The 27,249-nt window shown below is 39.4% G+C and overlaps 2 protein-coding genes across 5 annotated transcripts in view; one reads left to right on the top strand and one right to left on the bottom strand.

Moving 5' to 3' along the window:
* The window catches only part of slc7a7 (solute carrier family 7 member 7), an 83,040-nt gene that overhangs the window by 27,960 nt on the left and 27,831 nt on the right, over window positions 1–27,249 (top strand). The window lies entirely within an intron of this gene.
* Window positions 6,444–26,878, bottom strand: LOC123980512 (hepatoma-derived growth factor-related protein 3-like). 3 transcript variants are annotated; one of them, XM_046064932.1, is made up of 6 exons: window positions 26,596–26,878; window positions 25,744–25,820; window positions 23,558–23,696; window positions 23,120–23,281; window positions 9,289–9,417; window positions 6,444–6,857 (listed from the first exon to the last, which is right to left on the bottom strand). In XM_046064932.1, exons 1-6 carry the CDS (start codon window positions 26,677–26,679, stop codon window positions 6,831–6,833), a joined length of 618 nt encoding a protein of 205 aa, XP_045920888.1. In that variant the 5' UTR covers window positions 26,680–26,878; the 3' UTR covers window positions 6,444–6,830. The 3 variants fall into 3 exon arrangements, with proteins under 3 accessions (XP_045920888.1, XP_045920890.1, XP_045920889.1); XM_046064934.1 differs by lacking the exon at window positions 6,444–6,857 and adding an exon at window positions 15,198–15,300; XM_046064933.1 differs by lacking the exons at window positions 6,444–6,857; window positions 9,289–9,417 and adding exons at window positions 11,340–12,549; window positions 15,198–15,300 and having other exon boundaries at window positions 26,596–26,877.

The raw sequence follows: 27,249 nt of genomic DNA, 5'->3' as shown, positions 1-27,249 counted from the left end.
CGCTGAGGTGCTTTTGGGGGGCGTTTGTTGGTTGGAAATTCTAAGGCGAGTTTACACTTAAGATCCACAACAATACGAGTTTAAACTCTAAACTACTTGCAAAAAAACTGTTGTCTACTACATTAAAACCTGCCAGTTTAGTCCACTGCGACTGGACGAAACTGTATTTTTTCTCCGTCAGCTACTTGTGGTGCAGCTCCGTGCTGCCTTCACGGGAAGAGTATCACAGAAGAGTATCATCTCTAACATTTTACACATGGTGTTTACTGATGTAAACTCTGGAAAATTTACATTCTCTTTCTTGGTGGAAAAGTGCTTATTTCTCTGAGGAATACACCGTGAACGTCTCAGTGGTTACACATTTATAAGGGGGATATTCCGCTGTCGGACTCACCCTGAAAGCAACTTCGCTGCGACACCAGCGAGTGACGTGGACCCACCTCGCGCTGTGAGTCGCAGACAGTTTCTGCCAAAGTGGACATATACTGTAGTTTCAGTACACTATAAAATGTAACGTTAAAAACTGAAGCCCTGACTTGCTCTGTAGGGGATTGTAAGCTGCGCTTTATCAGAGGTGCTTAAGTTAACATGTGTGGAATTATTCGTGAGCTTTCTGTCTGATCACACATGTTGTCGGTTAGTTTCGTTTTTCCCCGGTATGACTCAGTTTTATCTGTTAGACGGCGAGGGGATACTTCCAGCGAATCAGTAAGGTAATGCAGTATAGGACATGTAGTAAAATATTATGAATTCTCTAGGCTAATGACATTAGTCTCCCATTACGAATTTTTTCTTTACAGGTGCTGGTCATATAATTAGAATATCATCAAAAAGTTTAAATAAAAAAATTTATTTCAGTAATTCCATTCAAAAAGTGAAACTTGTATAAGGTATACATTCATTCCACACAGACTGATATATTTCAAGTGTTCATTCCTTTTAATTTTGATATTGAAGACACCTGGTGCCGCACTCTAATCAGCTAATTAACTCAAAACACCTGCAAAGGCCTTTAAATGGTCTCTCAGTCTAGTACTGTAGGCTACACAATCATGGGGAAGACTGCTGACTTGACAGCTGTCCAAAAGACGACCATTGACACCTTGCACAAGGAGGGCAAGACACAAAAGGTCATTGCTAAAGAGGCTGGCTGTTCACAGAGCTCTGTGTCCGAGCACATTAATAGAGAGGCGAAGGGAAGGAAAAGATGTGGTAGAAAAAAGTGTACAAGCAATAGGGATAACCGCACCCTGGAGAGGATTGTGAAACAAAACCCATTCAAAAATGTGGGGGAGATTCGCAAAGAGTGGACTGCAGCTGGAGTCAGTGCTTCAAGAACCACCACGCACAGACGTATGCAAGACATGGGTTTCAGCTGTCGCATTCCTTGTGTCAAGCCACTCTTGAACAAGACACAGCGTCAGAAGCGTCTCACCTGGGCTAAAGACAAAAAGGACTGGACTGCTGCTGAGTGGTCCAAAGTTATGTTCTCTGATGATTTTTGCATTTCCTTTGGAAATCAAGGTCCCAGAGCACGTGCACACAGTGCCAAAGCTACCAGTACCTGGTTTAAGGACCATGGTATCCCTGTTCTTAATTGGCCAGCAAACTTGCCTGACCTTAACCCTATAGAAAATCTATGGGCTATTGTGAAGAGGAAGATGCGATACGTCAGACCCAACAATGCAGAAGAGCTGAAGGCCACTATCAGAGCAACCTGGGCTCTCATAACACCTGAGCAGTGCCACAGACTGATCGACTCCATGCCACGCCGCATTGCTGCAGTAATTCAGGCAAAAGGAGCCCCAACTAAGTATTGAGTGCTGTACATGCTCATACTTTTCATGTTCATACTTTTCAGTTGGCCAACATTTCTAAAAATCCTTTTTTTTGTATTGGTCTTAAATAATATTCTAATTTTCGGAGATACTGAATTTGGGATTTTCATTAGTTATCAGTTTTAATCATCACAATTAAATGAAATAAACATTTGAAATATATCACTCTGTGTGTAATGAATGAATATAATATCCAAGTTTCACATTTTGAATGGAATTACTGAAATAAATCAACTTTTTGAAGATATTCTAATTATATGACCAGCACCTGTATATGTCAGAGAACTCAGATATGTGGGAGAGATTCTGAATGTGCAGAAAGTTTTGAACATGAGCAGATAATTTACAGTGTTTCCCATACGTTCATTTATGTGTGGCGGCCTGCCACAATATCAGCGCTGACCACCACATGTTGATTTTCGATTTTTTTTACTAGGCCTATTTAAAATCTTATTTGAGCTGCAGGCAGCGTGTATTCACGCAGCACATCCTCTCGCTCGTCTCTCTCATCCGTGCCTCGATCTCTCGCTCTCTCTCCCTCGTTAACACAGCTGCACCGTCGTGTGTTGACTCAGCAGGGATGATATTAAAAGCTGATCTACTAAATATTTAAAAGCAATAGGAACTGAGAGCCTCACTAGATTATATTCTATTATAATTATATATTTTGAATTGTCACCTGCCACCTGAATTTTTAGACATTTCCACCATAAATTGGTACAGAAAAGGCAGAAATTGGAGTAGAAATTTTCACCAGAATGCAGGAAATTAAGTGCTCAAAATCTTCTGGGAGAGGACCCCCATACCCACCACTTATTAAGTACCCCATCCAAGAAAACAGTATCTGACATCAGACACAGTTTTTGGGAGGAACATTCACTTATTAGTTAAATATAATTACTTTTCACATGTCTTTTTTGTTACCTTTTCTGTGTTTTTAATAACAATTTAAAAAAATCAATCTTTTTTGATGGGGGGCGGTAAGGGACTGCTGGCCCAAAAAAGGTTGAGAACCACTGGTCTAAAAAGACATCAGCTAGCATGCTAATATTAGCATATTAACATGAGCATGGTATTTAGTATTAGCTCATAACACAGATGAGCCCAAGTGCATCTGAGGCTAACAAAGTACAGCTGATTTGAATATGATCACAACATAGCCTTTCCTTTAGCACCACCCTCAGGAAAAGAAGTTATATTTTTGTCCCACTAGTGGTAAGGATATAAGAATGTTTTTCACAGATGCAATAATATTGTTTTGCGGAGTGGAATGAGCATTACAGCCTCACTACGCATTCCAACTAGTTTTATTTTGTAAAAGTCTCATTCAGAAACAGCAAAAACAGTTTACAGTAAATTACAAACCTTGAAAATGCAAAACATGTTCCAAATACAAGCCTAACAAAAATTTGAAGGAAATTAGAAAAAAAATACATGAGTTAACATACAGAAGGTGTTTTAATCAGCTACCATTGAAAAATAAATAGGCCTTTATCTCATGATAGCAATAGTGGAAGCAAAGTAAAGGCAATTGCCACAGAGTTAAAAGACAGAGCAGTCTGGTGTCATCTTTAATCAATCTAAGCAAACTCTCACAGGGACAATGATAGGTCTGGCCTTTTCAAAATGCATTATCACACTGTATGTTGTTGACAATGTTTCAGCTGGAAATTTTCACAGCGATCAGCTTGCTTAAAAAGCAATTTTGTTTGGTTCAGATTTAGATGTTGAGAAGGGGCAACATAAAAAGTGGATGGGGTATTCTTTTTCCTTTAAGTCCATCGCAAACCAAGAGATTTCTGATTTTAAACTAAGAAACAATGGACACGTATAAGAATGATCTGGAGTACAACAGTAGAGCATGCCACTATAAAAGCTTTGAAATATACAGTGATCTATTTCACAGATACACAGAAGAACAGATGTATCACTTTCCATAAAAAGGTATGCTGTTACCGAGAGCAGTCCAAGTAGAATAGTGGTCCTATATTCTACAACATAAGTAAAATATGTAGATATAGTTAATATCGAGTTACAATGTGTAACCCACCTGTGCACAACACTTCATACATTTATTTATGTATTTCCATTCCTCTTTTTCTGGTTATATAAAAGAGTAACATATAAGGTGATGAATAATGTTTGACAGTCCCTTCCACAGTTATCCTTTTAAAAAAGCAATTTCAAGCTACAACTAGAGTGATCGATACACTGCAATACCCAACATATATCATAGACGGTAGGAGAGTATATATATATGGAGTTCTTATCAAATGCATTTGTACACAGTGGCAGGTGATCATCAGTGATACAATACAGATAGGTATGCACGGGCCTGTATAAATACTGATTGATGGATATCTACACTATGTGTGAATATGAAGTACTGGGAAGAACACAAGCCACCCGACAAGATGGTATTATATCATGTCACATACCAAGCAGAGATGCACCAATACTGTATTTTTATTGTGACACAGATTTCACAAACTACTAAAGAGGCAGTAAGGTAATGTTTTTTCACATTTCCCTCTGAGAGACAAAACCAGCCAATTCACATCCTGGCTGTAGATTTTGGAACTTTTACTAGCCATAAAAAATTAAGTGGCTAATTATTGTCTTAGAAATTTCACTGTGGCAGGTTTGTCCTGAAGTTGTCAAGTTATTATGTTAACTTGAAGCCTCTACACTCTGGTATTCATGCTGTTTTCCATTGTTTCCATTGTTAAAATGGTGTTTCTTTTAAATAGCTGATTTTTTAAAGTAACTAAATAGTATTAGTCTAAACTCAAATAAGCTGTGTTAATGACATAGGAGAAATTCATCCATTTTGTTTGTTTTTAGTTTTACACAGGTTAGCCTAGTATCAGGTTAAATTTGCCAACAATTGTTTTGTGAAGATTAATTCCTGATGGGCTTGTTTTAAACTCTTAATTATTTAATAAAAATATAAATTACATGTAAAAAACAAACAAACAAAAAAACCCACGAAGGGTTGTGGCCAGCTAGCCAAAGTAGCGCTATCCTCTGGGCTAACATAACTCGTGGATGTCTCTCTGTGAGTTCAATACTGACTGCTTCTGCTTTCTGCCTCTCAACAGAAAATACATTTCTGCAACCAGCTTCATACTCAAGCAAAAACAAAATCACACTTATGGTGATATTTAGCATGCCAAAATATTATTTCTTCACTAGCTTGCCTCTTACTATTGTGACTAAAGTGTGACTTTGCATTGTGACTTGGCTATCAGTATATTTCCATTATATCTATTCCTATGTGACAACTGAGCCAACAGCTCCAACTGCTGATAAAGACCGTCAGATGCAGTAGATAGTTCAGTAAAAAAAGCTAGTAAGCAGACCTTGAGTAAAGACTGATTTGTCAAGGCTTTACATGATTGTTTTGTTAAAATAAATGTTCTGAGATGTACAACCAAAACAGGCAAACGTTTCAGAAAGATATACCTTACAATTTATAATTTGATCGGGCTATTATGGTGCTTTCAGACCAATAACGAAGTGAGCGTTCGGGGCAGTGAGTTTACATACAAAGTCAATGCAAAGACGCGTAGAGCGGGGCCGGCACTGCAAAGGCAACGCGAAGGAATTAATATTTTCAACTCACGTGAAGAAGTTGCATGACGCTGACACGCGATAGCCTATCAGTGTTGAGATTGTCCATACGTCACCGAGGCTTCAGAGCGTTGTGTGTGTGGATTAAAAATCTGCTGGCCGGCTGAGAGCTGCTAAACTTGGGGGAGAGGAGCAGGGAGCAGCGCTGCAACCATTGGACAAATAAACACCCGTAGTCGGTCAGATTCTGCTCTGAGAACTACGCCGATTACTCGCGGGATGAGCTTGAAGTTAAGTGCTTTTATTAAATTAGCTTTTTACTTTAGTTTTTGAGATTTTAACGTTGATTTATCTTGATTGGAGCTTGTCAGCAGCTAGCTTCTGTGCACATCCGGTTCCAGTGTTGTTGTTAGCGTAGTTAGCTCTGTCGGACTACGACTTCATATTTATATAAAAAACAGACAAAACTGGACATTACTTGGAAAAAAGAATGCGAGGAGGTTGAATTACCTGCTGAGTTCAGAAAAGATGTGTCTGTAACTTTATTCCAGATATCATTGTACTTTACTGTGAGTTAGCGTAGCATAGACCTGATTGATCCAAACTCCATTCAGAAAACAAACATTTTAGAAGTTGTTGTCGTGCTGTCTTGCGGACAGACCTGACAAAGCATGAATTCATTTATTTAACAAATCTGCATCACGTTGTAGTTATTTCGGCATCAGTTTAATCCGTTTATTGCTATTTAATCACAGCAAAATGTTTACTTTGGGTTCATACAGTTGTAGTAATGGCGAGTTGTGTTTATTCACCTTATCGCGTTAAAATCGCCTTCTCACGTTGTGTGTGATCACTCGCAGCGAATGTACTCATAAGAGGAAAGCGTCGCGAGGCGAAAATTCACGGTTGGTCTCAATGCGGCATTAGTCTGAGCCTAGTAGAAAAAAGCTCCATATAAACACAGCTAATATAACACAACTCCTAATGGTTGCCAATAGAACATTATGAAAGTATTCAAGTACTTAATGCCCCTTTAAATATCCTATAGGTTATGTTTATTTAACAATATAAACTTACAAGCAATCAGTCAAAGAATAAAAGTGATTAAAAATCTTAATCTGTCAATTTTAGAGTTTAAGATGACTCTTTGCTTTGATTTCTGACATGGCTGTTGACATTAAGTGTAAGCGCTGAAAATCTGTGTGACATAATGCCCAGTTATACCCTGGCATCCACATGACGACCGATACCAGTATCAGTAAGGGTGCATCTTTCGTACAAACACATACTGGAAGTCCAACACAGAAATGGCGGTGAGGATGGCAGCCAGTAGATGGTGCTGATGAGAAATCATGTTTTAGATTCACCTTTCCAACATCACAGCTACAAAGGATGATTTCCCTTTCATTCTTTCTTCACTTAATGTTCTTCTATGAGCAGCTGGTTCTGGGGAACACAATAGTAAATAAACAGCCTTATTAGTATTGTTGGTAGTGGTGTTAATTATATTAAGTCAAGTCAAATGTTGACTAAAGTGCTTTGCAAAGAAATGTAAAATACAATTAAATGCACATGAAAAGACATCTATCCTTCTACGTAAACTACTATATTTATAACCTTTAATTTAATGAAACTTGAAAGATTACATTTTCAACATGTAACAGGCTCTACAGGATTTCCTAGACAGATTTCTTGGCAAAGGTTGTAATAAAGTAAAATCCTTTACATACAATTTGGTGTTATACACGGGGGCTTGTTTACTGTAGCCTAAAAGCTGGATTAGTCTATATGTTCACAATATCGGTGAGATTGTGAGATTTGTACTCTTGTCCCCAATTGTTTTTTCGAGTGCAGCCAAAATGGTGTAATTGCTGCCTCTTGTGGCCAGTTGTGGAAAAACACCCATATGGAAGTACATTGATGACCAAAGGTTTCAGAGACTAATTCAAGTGCTACTCAGTCCGCAAGCCAGTAAGAGCAGAATTAGATTTGTGCACGAGGGAGTACAGAACCGTGACCATAACATTCGTTATTATCTTGCATTCAACCTAAATGATGAAATTCACATTAAATTTGGATCTAGTTTTTCATTGTTATTAAGGCAGAGAGTGAAATTAATTTAAAAGAAGTTACTAGCTATAAAGAGTGATTTTGTGAACCAGATGTAGGGTTTTCTTATTTATTCTTCTTTTCTGTTTTAATGAATGATTTTAAGAGAGAAAATATTAACCATAATAAGAACTTTTTTTTTTCACTAAGCACCATCATTACTATTTGGTTTTTAGGCTAAAAAATTCGGGGGTTTTTTTGTTTTTTTATCTACAGCAATCGCCAGAGTAATGAAAAGTACTTTCTTATCAAACATCTACTGCAGCTGTCTTATTTGACTAACAATTTTCAGTAGTCCCTTCACCTTTACTGCAAAAGTCTGCCAACTGTTATTAGAGATTGTGAAACATATTATTCATTTAAATTAAATGTAAAATCATGGTTAAAAGACAATCAAGTGTGTTGCCATAGTCTGTGAACTATTCAGAAACCCTTGAAGAGTGCTTTGTTGTATGTTTTTTAAAATTGTTGTCCTTGTTTTAAAGTATTTTACGTGTCCTTGTGAAAGGTATCTTGTTATATGTATGAGTATTGTTGTTCCTGTTTTAGTGTATTTTATGTAGTTGTGATAACACCTGCCCAGGGACTACAGTCGAACATTAGCCAAGCTGGCTAAACTGGCACATTTACAGAAATGTTTTTCAATGTGCACTGTCTCTGTAAACTTAAACTCTATAAATAAATAAAATAAATAAATAAATAAACCCTCACAAAACTCTGTAAAGGAAAGGGTGCGCTGGATTTATAACACAAGACAAACGAGTGTCATTGTGAAACAGAATGACGCATTGACTGCAGTGTTTTTGCTGCATAGAGGAATTTTTGGCGCCCCCGAAAGAGGTTTAAGAGTGTGCCAAAGGAAAATCACCAGCACCAAAATTATCAGAACGGGGGGGGGGGGGGGACGCTGTATTTCACACATGCTGCTGGTACTGGATTTAGAAACTAGATGCTGCGTTGGTTTGACTGTGCCTGAACGCTCTGCTAGCGCTAATAGAAGAGATAACTTCCTGTGGTTTCTCACAATATAAAAGCCATTTGAGCTTGTGCTACGTTTTACTCCTTTGCATACCGGGACTTTTTCTTTGGTACTGGCACTTCTCACGAGCTGCTGGTACTCTTCTCTGCCCTCTCCATATCAGGTTCTCTGGGCACTAGCCTACGTGACGCTCATCTGTTCCCGTTCTCACCTGCCTGCTGATCTCTGTGGGCGGAGACAGAGCAGGGAGAAGCTGGGGTGCCTTTCATGCAGCCGTGTGCATAAAGTTATTTGTCAAAGTCACTTTTCGTGAACTGACTAATTCCAACCTTTAGTAGGCGGGACACTAAAAAAAGGGTCACACGCTACAGCAAACTTTTGAAACGTTGAACTCGTTCTGTAGGCTGTATCTGTAGGCTGACTATCCAAATAAAGTGTAAACTGTAAATATATTATACTAGCGTTTTACGTTTTGTTTAATGTGATAATATTTATTCATACACTAATTTATACTTGTTACTCCTCCAGGTTGTGGATATATTTTGTTTATCAAATGGTCGAAAATAACAGGAAAATGCATAGATTTTAGTCATAAGGTGCCTTTACTGTACGAGAAATGATCATGCTTACTGTTGTGCAAAGTCACCCCCAAAGGAAAAGCCCTGAACTGCACAGCCCTACTTTTATGGAACATCAACCTTTAAACTATGGCCTGTTCCTGTGGCCTGTGTCGAGTGAGCACTAATGATTGATTAGAGTGCAAAATATGTAGCCCTTTATGAATCCCACCTTACTGTCGGTGGTATTTTGGATGATGTCGGGGTCTCCTCCCTCTGAGCCGCTCTTCTGGTCGTCATCTTTCCCATCCCTTTCCAGGTCATCCTCTCCAGATGAAATCCTCGACAGCTTGGAGGATTTCTGCCACAGACACAGGGACATTTGCTGAGTGCACATCATGCTTTGCAGGGGGTACGCCAACACAGTTAGAAGAGGACAATAATCATTCACACTGTAAAGAAGCCTTACATGACTTTACTGCACACAGTGCAGCATAAGTTGAAGCAATGTCTGATAATTTCATACAGAAACTGGCTAAAATATTATATTACTGGGTTTGAAAGAAATTTAGTATTGCACTTCTTTAACACTGACAAACTCATTATGAACAGTTTAATAAAAGGATGATCAAAATTGATGCAGGAAAACCAAAGACATCATCTTATTTATTCCTCACGTTTTCCTTACTTCACATGCAGCCCCAACAAAACGCAGTTTATTTTAGTGCTGGGCAACAGTTAAAACATTTTATCGTGAATAATCGTATGATTTTCTGCGATTAATTGCACTGTTATGTGCAAAATTGAATAGTGAATTCTAAAGTAGTGTATTGCACACTTTTAATTTAAATGTACTAACATTTAAGTGTAATAACATGTAAACATGCAAACACTTTAACAAATAAGTTGCTTTTTACCAGCAGTATTCCCTTTACACAGTAGCAATAAAATATTTCTTGTAAATCCCAACTGTTTTTTCCTGAACAGGTATCAGCAGAATCATTTTGCTTGCTTGTCTATGTTCAGTAGCAAGTGTCCCTGTTAGAGTGAGGTGAAGTGGTCGTAGCGACAAGCGGACGTGTTCCCGTGAAACTGTCGCGGTTGTGCTCGCCTCACACACACGCCCGCCCACTGCCGAAGTTGAATTGTCTTGAACTTTTTGTACACGATGCGCAGCACAAATCATTGGGAGAGAGACTGATCCTCGCTGTTTTTGAGTTTTACTAACCAGCATGCAGTGTGTAGCTCTCCACTTTGCTATGGTGTTTGTTCGCTTGTCTTGCTTTTGTTTATCTGCTTCTCCCACACGCTGCATCCAGCGTAGTCTGCTGAAGCCTCCCTCCACTGCTTGTTTGGGTGGCTGATTTGCAGGCTGCTCAACATCCCGCCCCTCCTGATAATAATGTGTTAACGTGCCCAGCCCTAGTTTATTTTAATGGAAACAGTGGCGTGTTGAACAGCCTGTTGCGCATCGCACCACCCTTTTAATACTGATGGGTTTATAAATACGTCTCTGCTGATTGGGTAACACCACCCAAACTAGAGAAAGCCTACCTCACCCTTGTCCACTCACTCACTACTTCCTACATGATGGACACTCAGTAGTGAGTGGACACTCAGAATTGAGTGTCCATTATACAATGAGCATTGCATTGTGCGATTGGTAGCAGAAAGCCGTGTACATGCCATGGATACTACTTTTTTGTTCCATTGTGGAATTTTGAGGATAAATGAACACATTTGGACACTCCCATAAAAACATGTCCTGGCAAAATTATCCTCACCAGCACTGTTGACAGCATTGTTCTTATATTGCAGGATAGCACTAGTTAGCTCTAGTATTACAGCAGATTCACTCACTCACTCATTATAAACCGCTTATCCTGTGTACAGGGTCGTGGGGGGGCTGTAGCCAATTCCCCGGCTGGCATTGGGCGAGAGCCGGGGTATACCCTGGACAGGGTCATCCCAGGGCCAACACATAGACAAACAACCACTCATACTCACACTCGCTGTAGGAGCCAATTTGATAGTTTATATTTATTTTTGTTTGTAAATTTGTATATTTAGATATTTTTGTCTTTGCAGGTCCATAAGGTATAAAGAGAGTGTGCTGCAGCCTAGTGGCGTGGCTGACTGAAGGAGCATACAGTTTTTAGACCTTGCGTGGCTTGTATAGATGCCCTTAATACCTCAGTTAACATTTAGTTCATGCAATCATTTTCTTTAAAGTTTTTGTAAGCAAGAAGTAAATAAAACACTCATATGTTGGAACGCACCATCTGGAAATTATTATTTATTTTATGGTTCATGTATTTCTACAAGCAAGCATGCGTCATAAGTCTCAGTCAGTCCAAGAGTGATTCACACAAAGGAAAAACAAAGTGGTCAATACATTCACTATTACAGAACATTATTACAGATAACCATACATTTGAAATAAAAAGTAAGATTATTTTACCTTATTGTTTGTATTTTCAAACATTATGTTCAAGTTTTATATATGAAAAGGATGACAATTAACTAATGAGCTTGGTAAAAGTTAGCGCTATTCAACCTCACAGGTTTGGCTGGAGTTACTCGAATGTAAACTTTCCCCAAACTAAACAGAGCTGAACAGAGTACTAATGTTACTCTAGACTATGATACAGTAGTATCCAGGACCAGCACCCACACAATGAATGTTTCAATCCTGAATGGGGCTGTTTCTAACATAAGATCTAACCCTACAAAAGAATGCCATTGGCTAATGATATGCTCCTTGGCTTTGGTACTAACAGTAGGTTACTTCTGTGGGCACTAAGTTTAAAAAAAATTAAAAAACTCTTTAAAATAGTACTTAGCCCTGTGTAGCATCTTAGCTTAGCTATCTTTGTTCTCTACCAGCAATGGCTAACCTAGAGATTGGAAACTTGTTCTATTTAAATCCTTAATCCGAAAAATATAAGATACTCCAAATTCTTAATGTACTGAGTTTCTCTCTTACTACAGCCCCATGCATGAAATCCTGGATATTAAATGTTCATCAGCAATTTGCTGTATTGGTCTCAGGAATTTCTGTTCTGAGCATATCACATGACATTGTTTTAGCTATGTAGCTTTATTTGAGTCACAAATGTTGTAAATGATCAAATTCCATTCATCTTAAAATGTTTGATTTGAAAGAAAAACTAAACACATGACAGTTTGATAGTAAATGATACAGGTTATTAATGAGTCAGTATATTACACAGTTTTTATGAGGTGAAAGGTATAAGAATGACATACTGTTTGTAAAGTTGAAAGTATTTTTCAGTTTTTTGTGTAACAACAATATATACATACATGGAATGATTAATAATAATGTAAGTTAATGACAGAGATTAAAGATGATATAGTTGGGTTGTTGGGAAAGGGTGAAGATCACATAGAACAAGAAGTTAGTTATTTTCAATATGTCTATGTCAATATGTAATTGTTTCAGGTTCCTGTAGTATGGTAATCCACTTCTGATCTGTAAAGGAGGGAGAAAAAAGCAAACAAGTACTACAAGACAAATGTAATCTAATTTAGGTAAACAAAGACACGATGTTGATCCAATTTGTACAGCGTATTTATTATTTTATCTCAAGTGCATTGGGAAGTCCATGATCTGAGTAGTAGCAATATCTAGCATTAACATGTTTTGCGTTCAACTTGGAGTCAGTATTATGTAGATTTGATCAATACATCTACCATCCATGTTTATGGATGTAGGGGAAAATATTGCTGGACAGAAGTGATGGTTTTCTAGTAGTTTTATCACTGAATGAGTTTGAATTTGAGTTGTTTCTTTGACGTAAGATCATATCTCCCACTACAATGTGGGCTTTTGAATAGTCTTGGATGAAGTTGGTCAAGTTGTTGAAATGTATTACAGAAGTTAGCATCTGTGGATCTATACACAATGGTTTATGGTGTTTATTTGGATTTTGTCTTCTGTAGCTTGGTTTAACAAGACTCTGGAAGAAAGTAGATTTCAATGCATTTTCCATGGCCTGCACCATTGAAGTCTTGTTTGTGTTTAGTGCATAGTTCTGTGGGATTTACAGTTTTTGTCAAGGATCAGTTGATCTGGCTTTTTAACTGTTTAACCTTGAATTTTGGGAGCATGTGTAGCCCATGCCCACCCAAGTGCAAGGGGAAATGTAAATTCCAGTAAATCAATTGCAATGGCATTCATTACTGGATAATGTCTTGTCAAGACTTTTTCTTCAATTTATGCCAGAGTCTTTTTTTTCCCATAACATATTTTACTTAACTGAGTTAATCTCAATAGGCATCATTAGTTTATGAATAAACTTTGCCCTTGTTCTGCTAGTCAGTTAACTGGGTAGTTGGTTTAATTTAGCAGTATTTAGTGTGCTGACTATTTTGCTGGTTCCTGTAATAAAGAGAGCATTTTCTGGAAAATAACCTGACCTCTCCTCATCCTTTATGTAGTAGTAGGGCTGAATGATAAAAAAAAGAAAAACAAAATGTCAACAAATATCTGATGTGATTATTTTGACTAATATTGTAATTGTTCAAGTGTAACTTTCTTAAAACCCTCGTGACCCTAATGACACTTCTGCATCCTGTTGCTCGTGCTCGCACTCCGTAAGCATGAGCAAGCATCATGCTGGGCATTGGCCAAAACATGTGACATACACGAGACTCAACACTGAAATTAACACTGAATGTGGTAAAATAAATTACAATCATATTTAGAACAACATTATTTTTGCTAGAATATGTAAGATTGATCAGCCCGGTCACTGGTCATGGCTGATCCAAAAACCAGGCGATTCCAGTAGGGCTCACCCTGAAAGGTCGAAGATTCGATGCTTCGATGGGTGGAGGCTGATTCGACTGTCAATCTCAGTCGAAGCTTCGCAGCAAGACAAGGATCATGCCATTTTGGCGATATGGGGGTGCTCATCGTCTGATTTTACATAGAACTACCTGTTTTCTCCTAATAAGTTAATATACAGCCTATTATAATATAAATGTCATTGTTTAATGCTGTGAATAAAAATGTGAAAAAAAACAAGCTTTTAATAAAGGTTTTAAAAGTGCGTAAATAAATCCAAAATGGTAACCCTAACCCTGGGGTGTCAGTGCGGAACACTTGCCCAAGAGACGGAGCCCCAGTTTCACCGTTGTTGTGCCGAGTTGCCCGCACCTTGCGGATGTTGGGATCATTTATCGCCATTGATGAACCACACAAATAATGTTATATTGTTTTTAAATAGTAGGCTACTTGAAGTAGACCCGCAAGGAACCACGACGTGCAGGTAGTTGTCAGCCGCACGGTGGGCACGCAAAACTCGGCACAAGTCTGGTGAATGGCAGGCGATCAGAGAGAAAATGGTCAACGACAAGCCAGTTTAGCTGGAAATGTACAGTGTAAGTTAAAGTGATAATGAATAAAGATGGCAGCTCTGCAGCTTCTCAAGATTAAAGCGGAGCAATGTGTGTAACTAAATCGCCGCGCACAAAAACGCACATGATTCGACTAGCAGTCAAGTATAGGCAAGACTTTTACAATTCTGATTTGAATATGTATGTAAATCCTCAGTTGGGGAAAGCACAAGATTCTAGTCACCGGCTGATCAATAGGTGCACCTCTACAAAATCTTCTACGTCATATTTGTTCGTTGTTCTGAGGCTGTGAAATGCATCTTTCCATTGCTGTTCTGAATAGTTAGCAGGGTATTATAGTAGTTGATAGTAAGTTGATTTTATTTGACCTTCTCCCAGTTTCCCACACCATTCTCTATGTGCTGGTGATTCTGTAGGGTTTTCAATGAAGCAATATACTGAATTTATGTTCAATTATAGATTGTAGTTATAAGCAGTTACCATCAGCCTGATTGGGATTGCCACTTTTAAGCTGGATCTTATGTGCTCCAACTACAAAAATAATGCAAAATATAAAACTGTCCTTGCCAGCACCTCCTATCAGTGACTTTGCTTCTGTTTTTATCCTTAGCCAATACTTTGTTGTGTATAATTGATGTTGGTGGTTCCTGTGTGTGTGTGTGTTAGAAGTCTAACATTCTGTTTGACAGTATTCTCCTTCAGAACCTCCACTCCATCCAAAAGCCTGCCAACCCCACATTCCTGATTAATAGAACTTACTTCTTGGACATGTGGTGTTGTTCTTGTGTTGTCACTCTGTGTGAGGTGAGGGCTCATGAAACGTCTTGAATGGCAGTGGATGACACACAGGAACGACAACTCCCTGTCAACATAATTTAACAGTGTTAAGTGGTTTAATTCCGAATAAGTGTTACACAGTGTAGCATAATTTAACGTATGAATGCATGAATTTCTAAACATTCCGATTGTGTGTTCTTGAGTTTATTAGCTTTTATTCTTACAGTTAACAACTGAATAGAAGCAGAATTTACCTAGAATATATCTACATGAATGTACATCATAAAACACCCAAACATTCATACTCATACATACAAATTTACAAATACAACCATACACTTACATACAACATGCATACATTTTTAAAAAGCAAAAAAACAAAAACAATACCAACCCAAAAACACAGCAAAAAGAGAACACAAACAAATCAAATATTTCAGCTATCCTTTTTTCCATTCAGTTCTGTATTGTACAGCTGCTGTCAGCCTGTTTGTTCTGCACTGGACTTAAAATTGTTTGTATAGTCTGCTATTGTCTGTGTGAGGAAGTCAGGGAGTGGATGTTGTGTGTAAGCCATCTCTTGGAAAGCTGAATGGCTGCCTGCTCCCTCCTGCTCTGAAGAGATGGCAGTTGCAGTGGTGTGGTGTAGCTTCTGGAGATGATCCTGAAGGCTCTTTTTTTGCACCCTCTCTAGCAGTGCAGCCAGCTTTTCTTGCCACCCACCAGAAGACACCGCCAGACATCGTCTGACCACAGCAGATGGGGGTAGACGGTCACAAAGTCCTCACAGGGGGTGTCTGGCTAGAACAGTTGGAAAATTGATTTGTTTAGAAGCTTTCCTCACTACCTGTTCGATGTGAGTGTCCCAGCTGAGGTCAGAGTCCAGGTGGTGTACTTGGTGGTGGTCACGATCGGGACTTCCTGTCCCCCAAGAAACAGAGGAGCAGGTTGCGGTAGGTTTCTGAAGAAGCAGATTCTCAGTTATGCTGATTTTTTTCCATTGAGCAGCATGTTGTTTGATGCAGTCAATTTATCCACCATTGGGCGTCCATCACTGTTGAAGTGTCATTATGAATTTTAGTTAAGGGAATGGCCCAAGAAGGTCCTATGTCATCATCATACCCAATGTCTAATGTGTTGTCAAAGACAGTCTTTTGAGTGAACAGTAGGTGGAAGAGGTATTGTGAGACCACATCTCCTATTTGCTTATTTATGCCATCACCCTCTGCCTGCTTCAAGTCACATAGCTATGTTCCCAGGCTAAAAGTCTAGGGCATATTTCAATGTTGGCCATATGGTGCAGCTGCAGGGCACGGTCCACTTATCAAAGGCCGTGGACATGTCAGCCAGTAGCAGTCATCATTATTTGCTGTGCTGTTGTATGGCTTTAACAAGGGCAGTTTTGGTGTAAAACCTAGGAAGGTAGGCATACTGGTTCTTGCATTCAGACATCACTGTTGGAAATGGTTTATGTATGATAAATCTTTCCTGTATTTTTCCAAAGCATGACATTAATGAGAGGGTCTCCAGTCAATAGGAGTGCTGGAGTTAGAAGTTTTGGTTATGAGGCACACATTTGAAGTCTTCCATGCAACTGGAACTGTTCCATGCACGTAGGAAATGTTCACATGGTGTGTGAGGACAGGGGCCAGATCTTCAGCATGGTCTTTCAGTGGCAATGATAGTATGCCATCACGCCCACAGGCTTTTCGTGGGTTAAGCCCTGTAAGGGCTGGCTTCATGAGGCCTATACTGCCCAGTTAAATCTCTCCTGTAAGAAGTGGTAAAGGGAAGATTGATGGAAGACAGGGGGTGTTACAAGTCCAGGCCAAGTAGTTGTTGAGGATGTCAGCTACCTTGTCTTCCACACCAAATGTATTTTCCCTCAGATTTTTTTCTAATGTCTCAGACCTTTATTGATGAAATCCCACATCTGGGTTTGGGTTTCCTTCTTCAGTTGATTTTTATAATAATTTTCTTTGCAGCCTTTATGAGTCTTTTTAGTTATCTTATCTTCCTCCATGTAATTGTCTTACCCTATCAGTTAAAGGCCTTTTGTCTTTTTCTGATGGTCTTGATCTTATTGATGATCTTATTTGTTCTGTCATCCAGCCATCCATGGCTTGTTGAGTGGATTTGTCTTCTTCCTCTTTAACGGCATTCAGACGCCTAGGGCAATTTGTATGGTGGAGTTTAAAATCTCCACCTAGGTGCCAATATTCTCTACCTCATAGACAGGTGTCCAACCTGTAGTTGCCAAGCACCATGCCAAGGCCTTCTTTCTTTTGTGTCCCTTCAGTCTCCCAACTTTACATTTCATATATGTTCTTCTGCCTGACTAACTATTGGAGCAGAGCAACAGACATATGGTCACTTGAACCATGAGCTGTGGAGGATAGTTATGATTAAATCCAGGATGGAATTGCCCCTGTTTTTTCTTTGACCACCTGCTTCATATCTGGAAGGAAGTTTTTCAACATCTTAATTGGCAGATGGTTAAAACCTTCATAGAGCACCAGACCCATTTGAGACCGATCTGAGCATAGCCAATGCGTTGATGAGATAGTCAACTTTCTTCTACTGCAGTGCTTTCCCATTTGCCCATGGAGGAAGTGTCCCCACAACCAAATCAGATACAGAGCTGGGAAGTCTGGTCAAATAGAGCTGTAGCCAGATGCATTCAAATTCATTGTTTTTTCCAGGCCAGGTCTCAGTAATGTAGGAGATATCTGCTTTATCTGATTTTAAGAGCAGTTCGAGTTTGTCATTGGCAGCACCTGCTTACATGGATGACTGTGGACCACTACTTGGGTGAGAGTTGCCACCTTATCTGAAAGTCAAGGATGTTTAATTGGCCTACGTCCCTGAAAGATGTGTATGTTTCTCCTTTTGGCTTTTCTACCCATTGTTGTTCTCGGTCTGCTTCTGGTACGCTTCATTCTTAGACTCTGGGATCAATGAAGCCCGGAGGGGGAGAGTGTTTCCTGAAGAGCTGTAGGAAATGTGGTGAGTACTTGAAAAAGTTTGCACCAGCCCTCGTTGTTGCAGCAGCCATTTCCAACACATTTCCAACAAAAACACTAAACGTACAAGGGCTGTCCCCGACTAAGGATTTACATAGTCGAATCAGAATTGTCAAGTCCTGCCTATAGTCGACTGATAGTCGAATCATGTGTGTTTTTGTGCACGGCGATTGCGGTAGCTCTGCTTTAATCTTGAGAAGCTGCAGAGCTGCAGTCTCTATTCATTCAACTTACACTGTAAATTTCCAGCTAAACTGAGGTTTTTTGAAGACCCTTTTCTCTCTCTCTCTCTCTTGCCTGTCATTCACCGGTCTTCGCCGACAACTACATGCACATCGCGGTTCCTCGCAGGTCTATTTCAAGTAGCCGGCTATTAAAAAACAACATAATATTCTTTATGGGGTTCATCAATGATAAATTATAAGTCCCGCGAGTTGCAGACAACTCGGCACAACTCCAGTGAAGCCAGGTCTCAGTCTCTTCAGCAAGTGTTCCTCTTCCTCCGCCACCACACACACACGCTACGCCCACACATGCGCACTGATGACCCAGGGTTAGGGTTACAATTTTTTATTCACACACTTTCACACACTAACATTTATTGAAAGTTTTATTCTTTTTACATGTTTATTTACAGCATTAAACGCTGAAATGTATATTATAATAGGCTGTATATTAACTTATTGGGAGAAAACTGGTAGTTCTATGTAAAATCAGATGTTGAGCACCCCCATATCGCCAGAATGGCATGATCCTTGTTTCACTGCGATGCTTCGACTGTGAGATTGACAGTCGGATCAGGCTCCGCCCATCAAAGCATCTAATCTTCGACTATTGGGGGTCAGCCCTAAAACGTACAAACACACTTGACTTGGCTAATTTAAAAAAATCCATAAAACATGATTTAAAGGAAAACATTGTAACATGTTACTGCTCCACCATTCAGCTGAACACTACCAAAACTGATCCTGTTGTGCTATTCTTGCATCTACAAACAAGCAACATTGGGAAGAAAATTAGTATTTGCATATTTGTATTATTGGTTATGTTATAATAACAGTAGCCACCTGGAGCTGGAAATGCAGCTGTGGAAGGGTTGCAGAATGGAGGATGAAGGCTTGGTTTTGTGGTGTTGTGTTGGAAATTTGTTTTCTTAAACAGGATGACTCCAACAGGGTTGACTTGGTCTTCTGAGTCGCATAATGTTATTAAGTGTATCATCACTTTGGGGCAGAAATGCAGGCTCGTCCACAGGCATGAAAGATAATGGGTAGTACATAGAAATAAATTTATCCTGTGAACAGAATTGAACAGTTAAATGATTACTTGTGGCAAATCATAAGTGCAGAACATAAACATAAAAAGTTAAGTGTCATTTTAAGAAACTTACCTGGCAAGTATCAATGGACATCTTTTTCGCCATGTGCTGGTAACCATAGCCGTCAATTCCAACATCTCTTTTTGTATCTAGTATCTTTTTGTATCTTTTGTATCTAGACACATACAGAATTGAATAAACTAAATTGAAACACACTTATTGCTATTTATTTAATAGCAATAATCAAATAATAATAAATAAAATAAATAAATATGACAATGTTTCAATCGTAACTGAAAATGAACAAGCATGTATGGAAGGGCGGCAGATGGGAGGCTGTCTTTTGGACATTTTGAGGGCTGGAGAACTTCTACAGTTATTGACGTTTATTCCTGCAATGTTGTTGATGCGCATGACCAGTCTGACTGGAACAGGACTGATATGTGTAATGATAATATGATTAAAGTAAAGGTATGATGAATGGGAAAATCCATCACAAAAAAGCAATTGGATTAGAAAGCCTACCTGGGGCCAGTGATACAAAGCAGCTTGTAGAAAAGACGTAAAATCATTTGCAGCCATCTGAATGGTGCAGCTGGACTTGAGGAGGGCTTGTTGCTTGGAGCAAGTAGGCACTACAACAGGTTTGAGAGGAGGGTCATCAGCTTGGTATATTTCCCTTTGCAAAAGCATTGGAGTCTTCTCCAGGTAGACATGAATACAAAGCTGAACCAGCCCTCAGACATGGCAACAACATAGCCAACCTAAAAGGATCTTAAATGTGAGTCACCAATGACACCAACAATCTAGAAAAGATGATAACATGTCATCAATGCCAAAATGCCAAAATTAAAACTATTAAAACTTATGTGTTTTTCAAGCTGACAACACACTGGATAAATAAGTAATGAGAGTATCTTTACAATAGTGTCAAAGAAGAATAAAGTCTTACCTCATTTTCCTTGGAGCACATTTTGTCTGGGTAAACTATCTTGTACACATAACCACTGACAAAGGCCATGGCAAGACCTTATGGGACAAACCATACACTGACATGGCTGTAAAAAACTAAAGGGACATTACACATCAGGAAAGAATTGCATTAAACATAATACACATGGTAGCATATTCAGGTTTCTGCTGGCATTTTGGGGGCTTCTGGTGGTTTGTAGGTTTGCACTGCAAGCAATTTTTTCTATACAGGATAGTAACAGTTGGCACAGATACTGCAGCACTTACCAACTTACAGTGCTGTGTCTTTCTATTAGACTGTATCTGCCTGTTCAATAAACACCAAATGTAGTAGTAGTTGCTGTGAGGTCTAAATACTGAGCAATCACAAGTCATGCTACTTACTGACAAACTCCTAAACAAACAAAAAATGTGTGGTGGGCACACAGATTAACAGAGCATAATTCCTGATTTCATGATGTATTTGGATCTGCGACTCCTGTTGACTCCTGGTTCTACAAAGACTGTGAACAATAAAGCAGCTACAGTATTTTCTCTGCAATGCTAGTTAAGTCTCTGTTTTCACAAACGCTTCAATGGTGCTCCAAGAATGCTCTTGGACAGTTCCAGAGTTAATCCCTGACATGTAGACTATTGCAGTGTCACTGAAATTACCAGAAGGATAATGATAGTCTAAATAAAAACAAAATTTTACACGTTCTCCTCATAACATTGCTTGCCTTTTACCAAAGGTTTGTTTTAATATTCTGTCTACCAGTGAAGCATTTCACTTACCTTCGAGAAACGGACAAAATGGCCTGTTAAATGAAGTCTTTGGTCCTCAGAGAGTAGTGTCCTATACCGACAGAATATTCCATTCTTAGCATGCGACACATTTGGATTTGGCAGTCAGTAAGTAAAACGCTGTAATCCCACCCCCACCCCACGATACTGTCCACCCCTCGCTGTAGCTTTGTTATATATGCTTGAAGCAATGTCCCTGTTGATGCACTCGCTCAGTAAGTCAGGGACAGTCTTTGGCGGTGTTTACATGGCTGGGCCCCCACTTTGCTGCGGTCCGGCCAAAAAAATACAAGCATCAGTCATCGTTTGCTTATAAAAGCGTAAATGCTTCAAGAGCTGCAAAATTCAATCATTTGGCCATTGGTCAGTGTGTGCATGTGAGGGGGTGGGGTTGAAAGGGGAATATGGGAAGGCTGATGAACAACCAAATGATGCCACACACATACACAAACACACACACACACACACACACACACGCACAGGTCCAAAACACACACACATGCACATCAGCAAACTGCTCTCCAACAGCACTGCATTCCTTCAGATGCACCACATGTGCTGTGCGTAATGGAGCTCAGTTGCTAGGCAACAGTGGTTGCTAAGTGAGGAGCAGGATGTGTGACTTTTTCAACCTGCTTCCATTTACAGCAGCAATGGCTTATGCACTAATACAGTAACACACTGTGGCAGTGCCCGTCTCTGCAGCACTCCATCCCTTCAAACCTGGAAGCTTTTTTTCAAAATAAAGGCAAGGTCAAACAGAAGAGTCTGGCGTCATGACTACAGTAAGATCATCAGAGCAGTTATTAAAGAAACATGTTTTTATATGCCCCTGTGGAAGTATGCAGCAGATATATGTTGGGAGGATAAAGCTGGCAGTATATTTTTGTTAATGTTAATAAATAAGCGAAAACCAACAATGTGTTAATTCATCTCTCTGTATTTTCTGATTTCCCTACAACAGCTGGCCACTTGACTTTTTAACAAACATTACTCAAACAGGAGAAAATAGTGCATTTGATGGGGGCCATTATAATTAATCCACCAATTAATCCACATGTGGTGCTCTAGTGAGTATTTGGGGCAGCAGGACTGTGTATGTGGGACTGAGTCAAAATAAACTGCAGTGTTCATGGTGATGAAGGAACATGTCACATGCAACAGTGTGACTCGCCGATGTTTAATAGTTTTTGAACAAATGGAGCTCTATAGCAGAATAAGATACAGTATATCAGATTCAAATAACTAATAAAACTGACATTTAGGTATGTGTTTAGGTGTGCTACTGAGTGTGATACCATGAATACCTTTAAGGACAGAGTGTCTGAAGGTGTGCACTGTTATTGCCATTTGGATGATTAATTGCATCTAGGCTACAAAGGCACGCAAAACACTTCAAGAGACTCCAAAATAATTCCTGGATGGTGGTCAGGGAGGCAGTGGAGGCTAGGACGACAGGTTTATAATTCTGCATTCAAGTGTGGTCAGGCTTCGTCAGACGTAAGTTGTAAATGCAATTTGTTTCAAGCAAACTGAGTGAGACCTTGAGGGATGTCAACTTATTTGTACATGATCGTACCCTAAATTAACTTCAAATCACTGAGTTTATGCAAGGCAAATTACAACACTCAATATCCCAAAATAGGCCATTATGCCTTCAACTTCACATATTGATGATATGTAATCTATCTGAGGATAGATTTTTTTTTCCAGTATCTAAATCCATAAAATCGAGCCTCTAAACTGATCTTATAAGGTTGTCATTGTCACATCTTCACTGTTTTAGTATGTTCACCAGCTTAAAGTACCTTGGAGGTAGCTGTCCTTTTCCGTTTGGATCCAGTCTTGTCTCCCTTCAGCTTCTCCTTGTCATCTTCTTCTTCAACAGAATCGCCCTCCTCGCCGTCACTGCTGCCATCAGCAGTGTTTCCCCCCTCTTCTGTTTCTGATGAACTCTGTTGCTGGATGGCCTGTGTACGAAAGATTCCCACCATTTTTTTTTTGCAAAACTAAAAGCAGAAATGGCTACTTCCAGTAGTTGAGTTATTTTTATGTGAGACAGCATGTTATGACAAATGATTTAAATCTTTCTTACTCATATGCTATCTGCTTAGAACAGCCCTTTCATATGTGTCTTATAGTTTTGGCAAGGCAACAATGTGGCTTTGTTGAGCATTAAGCCTGTCTGGAATCTCTGCCCCCCCCTCATTTTTCTCTGTCTTCTCTCTGAACCTTGACAGACTGACCTGATAGCCTGTGAACTTGACTCCAGGGTTGTTCTCGATCTCCCACAAGCCCTCGTTGAAGCCTTTCCTCTTGTTTGATTTCCCAAATTTGTCTTTATACTCCTTGTAGGGCAGAAGATCCTTCGGACCCAAGAATGCACTACAGAAGAGGAAAGAGACATTTAATACTACTACAAGTTTACATATAACAGTTTAATTATATAACATTTAGCAGGAAATATGAGCAGCTATGTAACTTCAAAAAACTGGTTAAACTGTAAACTAACTATAAAGTAAGGAATCTGTCTTTCTTTTGACTGTCTCCAATCGATTTCATGCTTGGCAGGTGTATTGCTGAGGACCCAAGGGTGTGCAGTGCAAGTTGGTGCAATTTGGGCAGATGGGGGCGCTATAACTACTTTATACAATGTTTTCACTCTTTCACTGTTATTATTGTTAGTATTTACACACAGGTCCAAAACACACACACACACACACAAACAGGACCCATAGCAACACACAGAGATGTCAGAGTTGCCACTCAGTGCCCTGAGCAGTTAGGGGTTCAGCGGCTCGCTCAAGGTGAACTGGCATCTCTCCAGCTACTCTCCAGTCCACACTCCGCAACTCTGGTCCAAGCTGGATTCAAACTGGTAACCATCCGGTTCCTAGCCTAATCCTAACGGACTGAGCTACTGCCGCACCAAACTACACATTTTCAGTTATGTCATGTAACTAGGGGAGGCTGTGGCTCAGGAGGTAGAGCGGGTTGGCCGTTAATCAGAAGGTTGGCGGTTCAATACCTGGCTCCCCCTGGTTGCGTGTCGAAGTGTCCTTGGGCAAGATACTGAACCCCGAATTGAATGTTAGTTTCCGTTTGAGCACTTGGTCGAAAAGACTAGAAAGGCGCTATACAAGTACGGAGCATTTACATTTAACTTTTGAACCACAAGTTTTAGAAACAAAATTATTTTTTTCTGGATTCTGTGGCTCCAGACGAGTCTATAAATACAAGCCATGTCTATTTACATTATTTTTATCATTTTTCTGCCAATTTTGTCCAGATTTTGAGCAATCGTCATAATATTTGGTACAGAAGATCCCTGGGCCAAGCCACAAAAATATACTTGTTTGGATTTCTGGTTTTCCATACAATATTTTCAGTAGTGTTTGCTATTTATACATATACTTATATACATAGTCCTGTATATACCTCAATACTTGTTGAGTACTGACAGTAATGCGTGTAAAACATTCAGTATCAAAAATTCAAGTCCTAAAATTGGGTTAGGGATGAATGCTGGCTCAGATTTATAGGCTTGTTCACTTAATATTTGATCATGTATTGATGATCTAAATCAAGCACCTTTTTAATTTTAGGCTATATCTTGTTAAAAAAAATACTTTAACAGTATTTAACAGTGATGGATTAAGCGTTTGTGTTAAATAAACAAGCAATGAAAAAAAATGTTACAACTCGGCCAGTGGTTCTCACACTTTCTCACATCAAGGACCCCTAAACTGACACAAATTAGACCACCCCCATTTGATAGGATTTTGTCCCAGGGTCCCCCATCTGATAGGATTTTTGCTTTTAGATGTTTTATTACTGAAAGCGTATGAAACTCATGACCAAATAGTCACACATTTTGTCACATAATGGGTGGAACCTAAAGAATTGTTGTTAATATATTAAGTGTTAAATGTGCTATGCTTTCCTTTAAATTATAATTGTAACTTTTTGCTGGAGACCCCCTGTAACTCCCTCAAGGACCCCTGGGGGTCCCCAGACCTTGGAGAACCCTTGATCTAGGTCTCATGATAACCGATGGTGGTATATGATCATAATCATAAGACCAAAGTCCTATTCTTTGATCATGTGATGATGGTTGATAGCTCCATAAAATGACAGTGAACCTTGAATTAAAATAATTTGTATTATTTCCAAGGTCTAGAATGATCTTTTATGCTTAAGTTTAATCGTTGATATTCTGTAAGCTGGCACTGGCAGGGATATCAAAACATTGCAAACAATACCCAGCCCTACTTATACACAAGAAAATAAAAGTGGCAGCAATGTCAAAAACCCAAGTTGCAAGTGCATCACAACTCCATCACATTAATATTAATATGAGTGTGGCAGCTGCTTTCCTGTATAGCATTAAGTGCAAGTGGAATAAGGCACATCCTGGAAAAAATGTGCCTACGTTTCATGGGTCCCAAAGAAGAAGATGGGGTACTTGTTGGCAGGTGGTTTAACAGCTCCTTCTGGAAGCTCATCAATCTAAAAGACAGGGAGAGAGAAACTGTTAGTCAATATTTGTTATACTACTAATGCTAATACTTAATCTGTTAATGTCTACCTTATTACCTTAAATGATGTAGACTACTATGATCTTACGTCCTGTCATACAATAACGCATTGTGAAACTGAACAAAACTCAATGTCAGTCAGACCTACTGTATATATAATGGTAGAGATGTTTGTTGTAACTTGTTGTAAGAGGTTACAAATGGAGCTTGCAGCCTATGGCACTGTGGGAATCCACTTAATTCATGACATGATAGCCCATGTGTGCCCACTGAATTTGAGACTATGCTCTGAGTGTTATTGGTGGCTATAGTGTAAAATACATAATATCATTTATTTCAATTGAGTAGTGTATAGTAGTGCTGAGAAGCGCTACGGGTTACCTGAGGTCAACTACTGGTTCATTTATTGCATGGGTGACATCTAACTGCAAACATGAAATGAAAAACATGTTTAACATGAAAAATTGAGTTACAACTCAAGCAAGAGTTTCATGGAGCAGGAAACGTATTAAGAAAATGGAGACCAATAAATGTTTCCTTAAAATGTCTACATTTTTACTCAACCTGCCGGACAACAGAGGCTTTTAATATTCGTTACTGGTCGTCAGTAACAGAAATACGCAGAGCAAACGTTGTTTTGGAGCCAGTCGTAGCATCTCTCCTGTTCCCACAGCGAAGCAGCGGCTGTATTGTGTAAATCAACCCCGCCTCCCTGTGCTCCCAGCCCGGCCGCATCCCAGACTCACCCTCGCCGGCCAGTGCGGGTATCCCTTCATTTTAGCGAATACCAAATCTCCTGCCGTGTATTCCCGCGGCCGTGGTCGAGCCATGTCGATGTATAAAAACTGAGGTCTGAGATGACTTAATAATCCTTTGCAGTTCTCCCCCGGGCCCTCAATGCAGCGCTAAATTATCGACCATCAATGTTTTTATATCAAGACTGCAGTTTACACGGAAATAAATAATTAAAAAACGCGGAAAACGGGGCCTGGAAGAGGGCTATCCTCTTACGTACAGATACAGGTGTAAACGTAATCGAGAATGGCCTAAGCTGGAGTAGGGTACCTGTCAGAAACGCAAAGTCTGTCAGAATAAGAAAGATCAAACTTCCGGTCTTACAAATAAAAGCAGTAACGACGCACGCATTCGTTTAATATTTATTTTACTCGTATTCGCTTAAAATACTTTGTTGACCGTGTTCTTTATTCCAAGAATGCAAAGACAAATACGATACTCCACAAAAACACCTTGCAAAACGTGCAAATGTAACTTGTGATATAACCAACCCGATATGAGTTTACAGTTAGGCCAAAATAGTGATATAACACAGAAAGACTGGACAGCAGAGCAGACAGATGTGCCGAAAAGCAGGGGCGTTTCCAGGCTCTTGAAACATTGGG

The sequence above is a fragment of the Micropterus dolomieu genome, linkage group LG12, assembly GCF_021292245.1.
Source record: "Micropterus dolomieu isolate WLL.071019.BEF.003 ecotype Adirondacks linkage group LG12, ASM2129224v1, whole genome shotgun sequence".
Classification (NCBI taxonomy): Eukaryota; Metazoa; Chordata; class Actinopteri; order Centrarchiformes; family Centrarchidae; genus Micropterus; species Micropterus dolomieu.
The sequence above is the reverse complement of the archived record's forward strand: the minus strand, read 5'-3'. Positions and strand labels throughout refer to the sequence as shown.

Excerpts from the sequence above, each read along its gene's own strand:
- LOC123980512 (XM_046064932.1), bottom strand. The coding sequence starts at position 26,679 with ATGGCTCGACCACGGCCGCGGGAATACACGGCAGGAGATTTGGTATTC. Across the intron at positions 25,821-26,595 it reads ACCCGCACTGGCCGGCGAGG|ATTGATGAGCTTCCAGAAGG; the intron begins GTGAGTCTGGGA and ends CCTGTCTTTTAG. Across the intron at positions 6,858-9,288 it reads AAAATACCACCGACAGTAAG|AACCAGCTGCTCATAGAAGA; the intron begins GTGGGATTCATA and ends TGTGTTCCCCAG.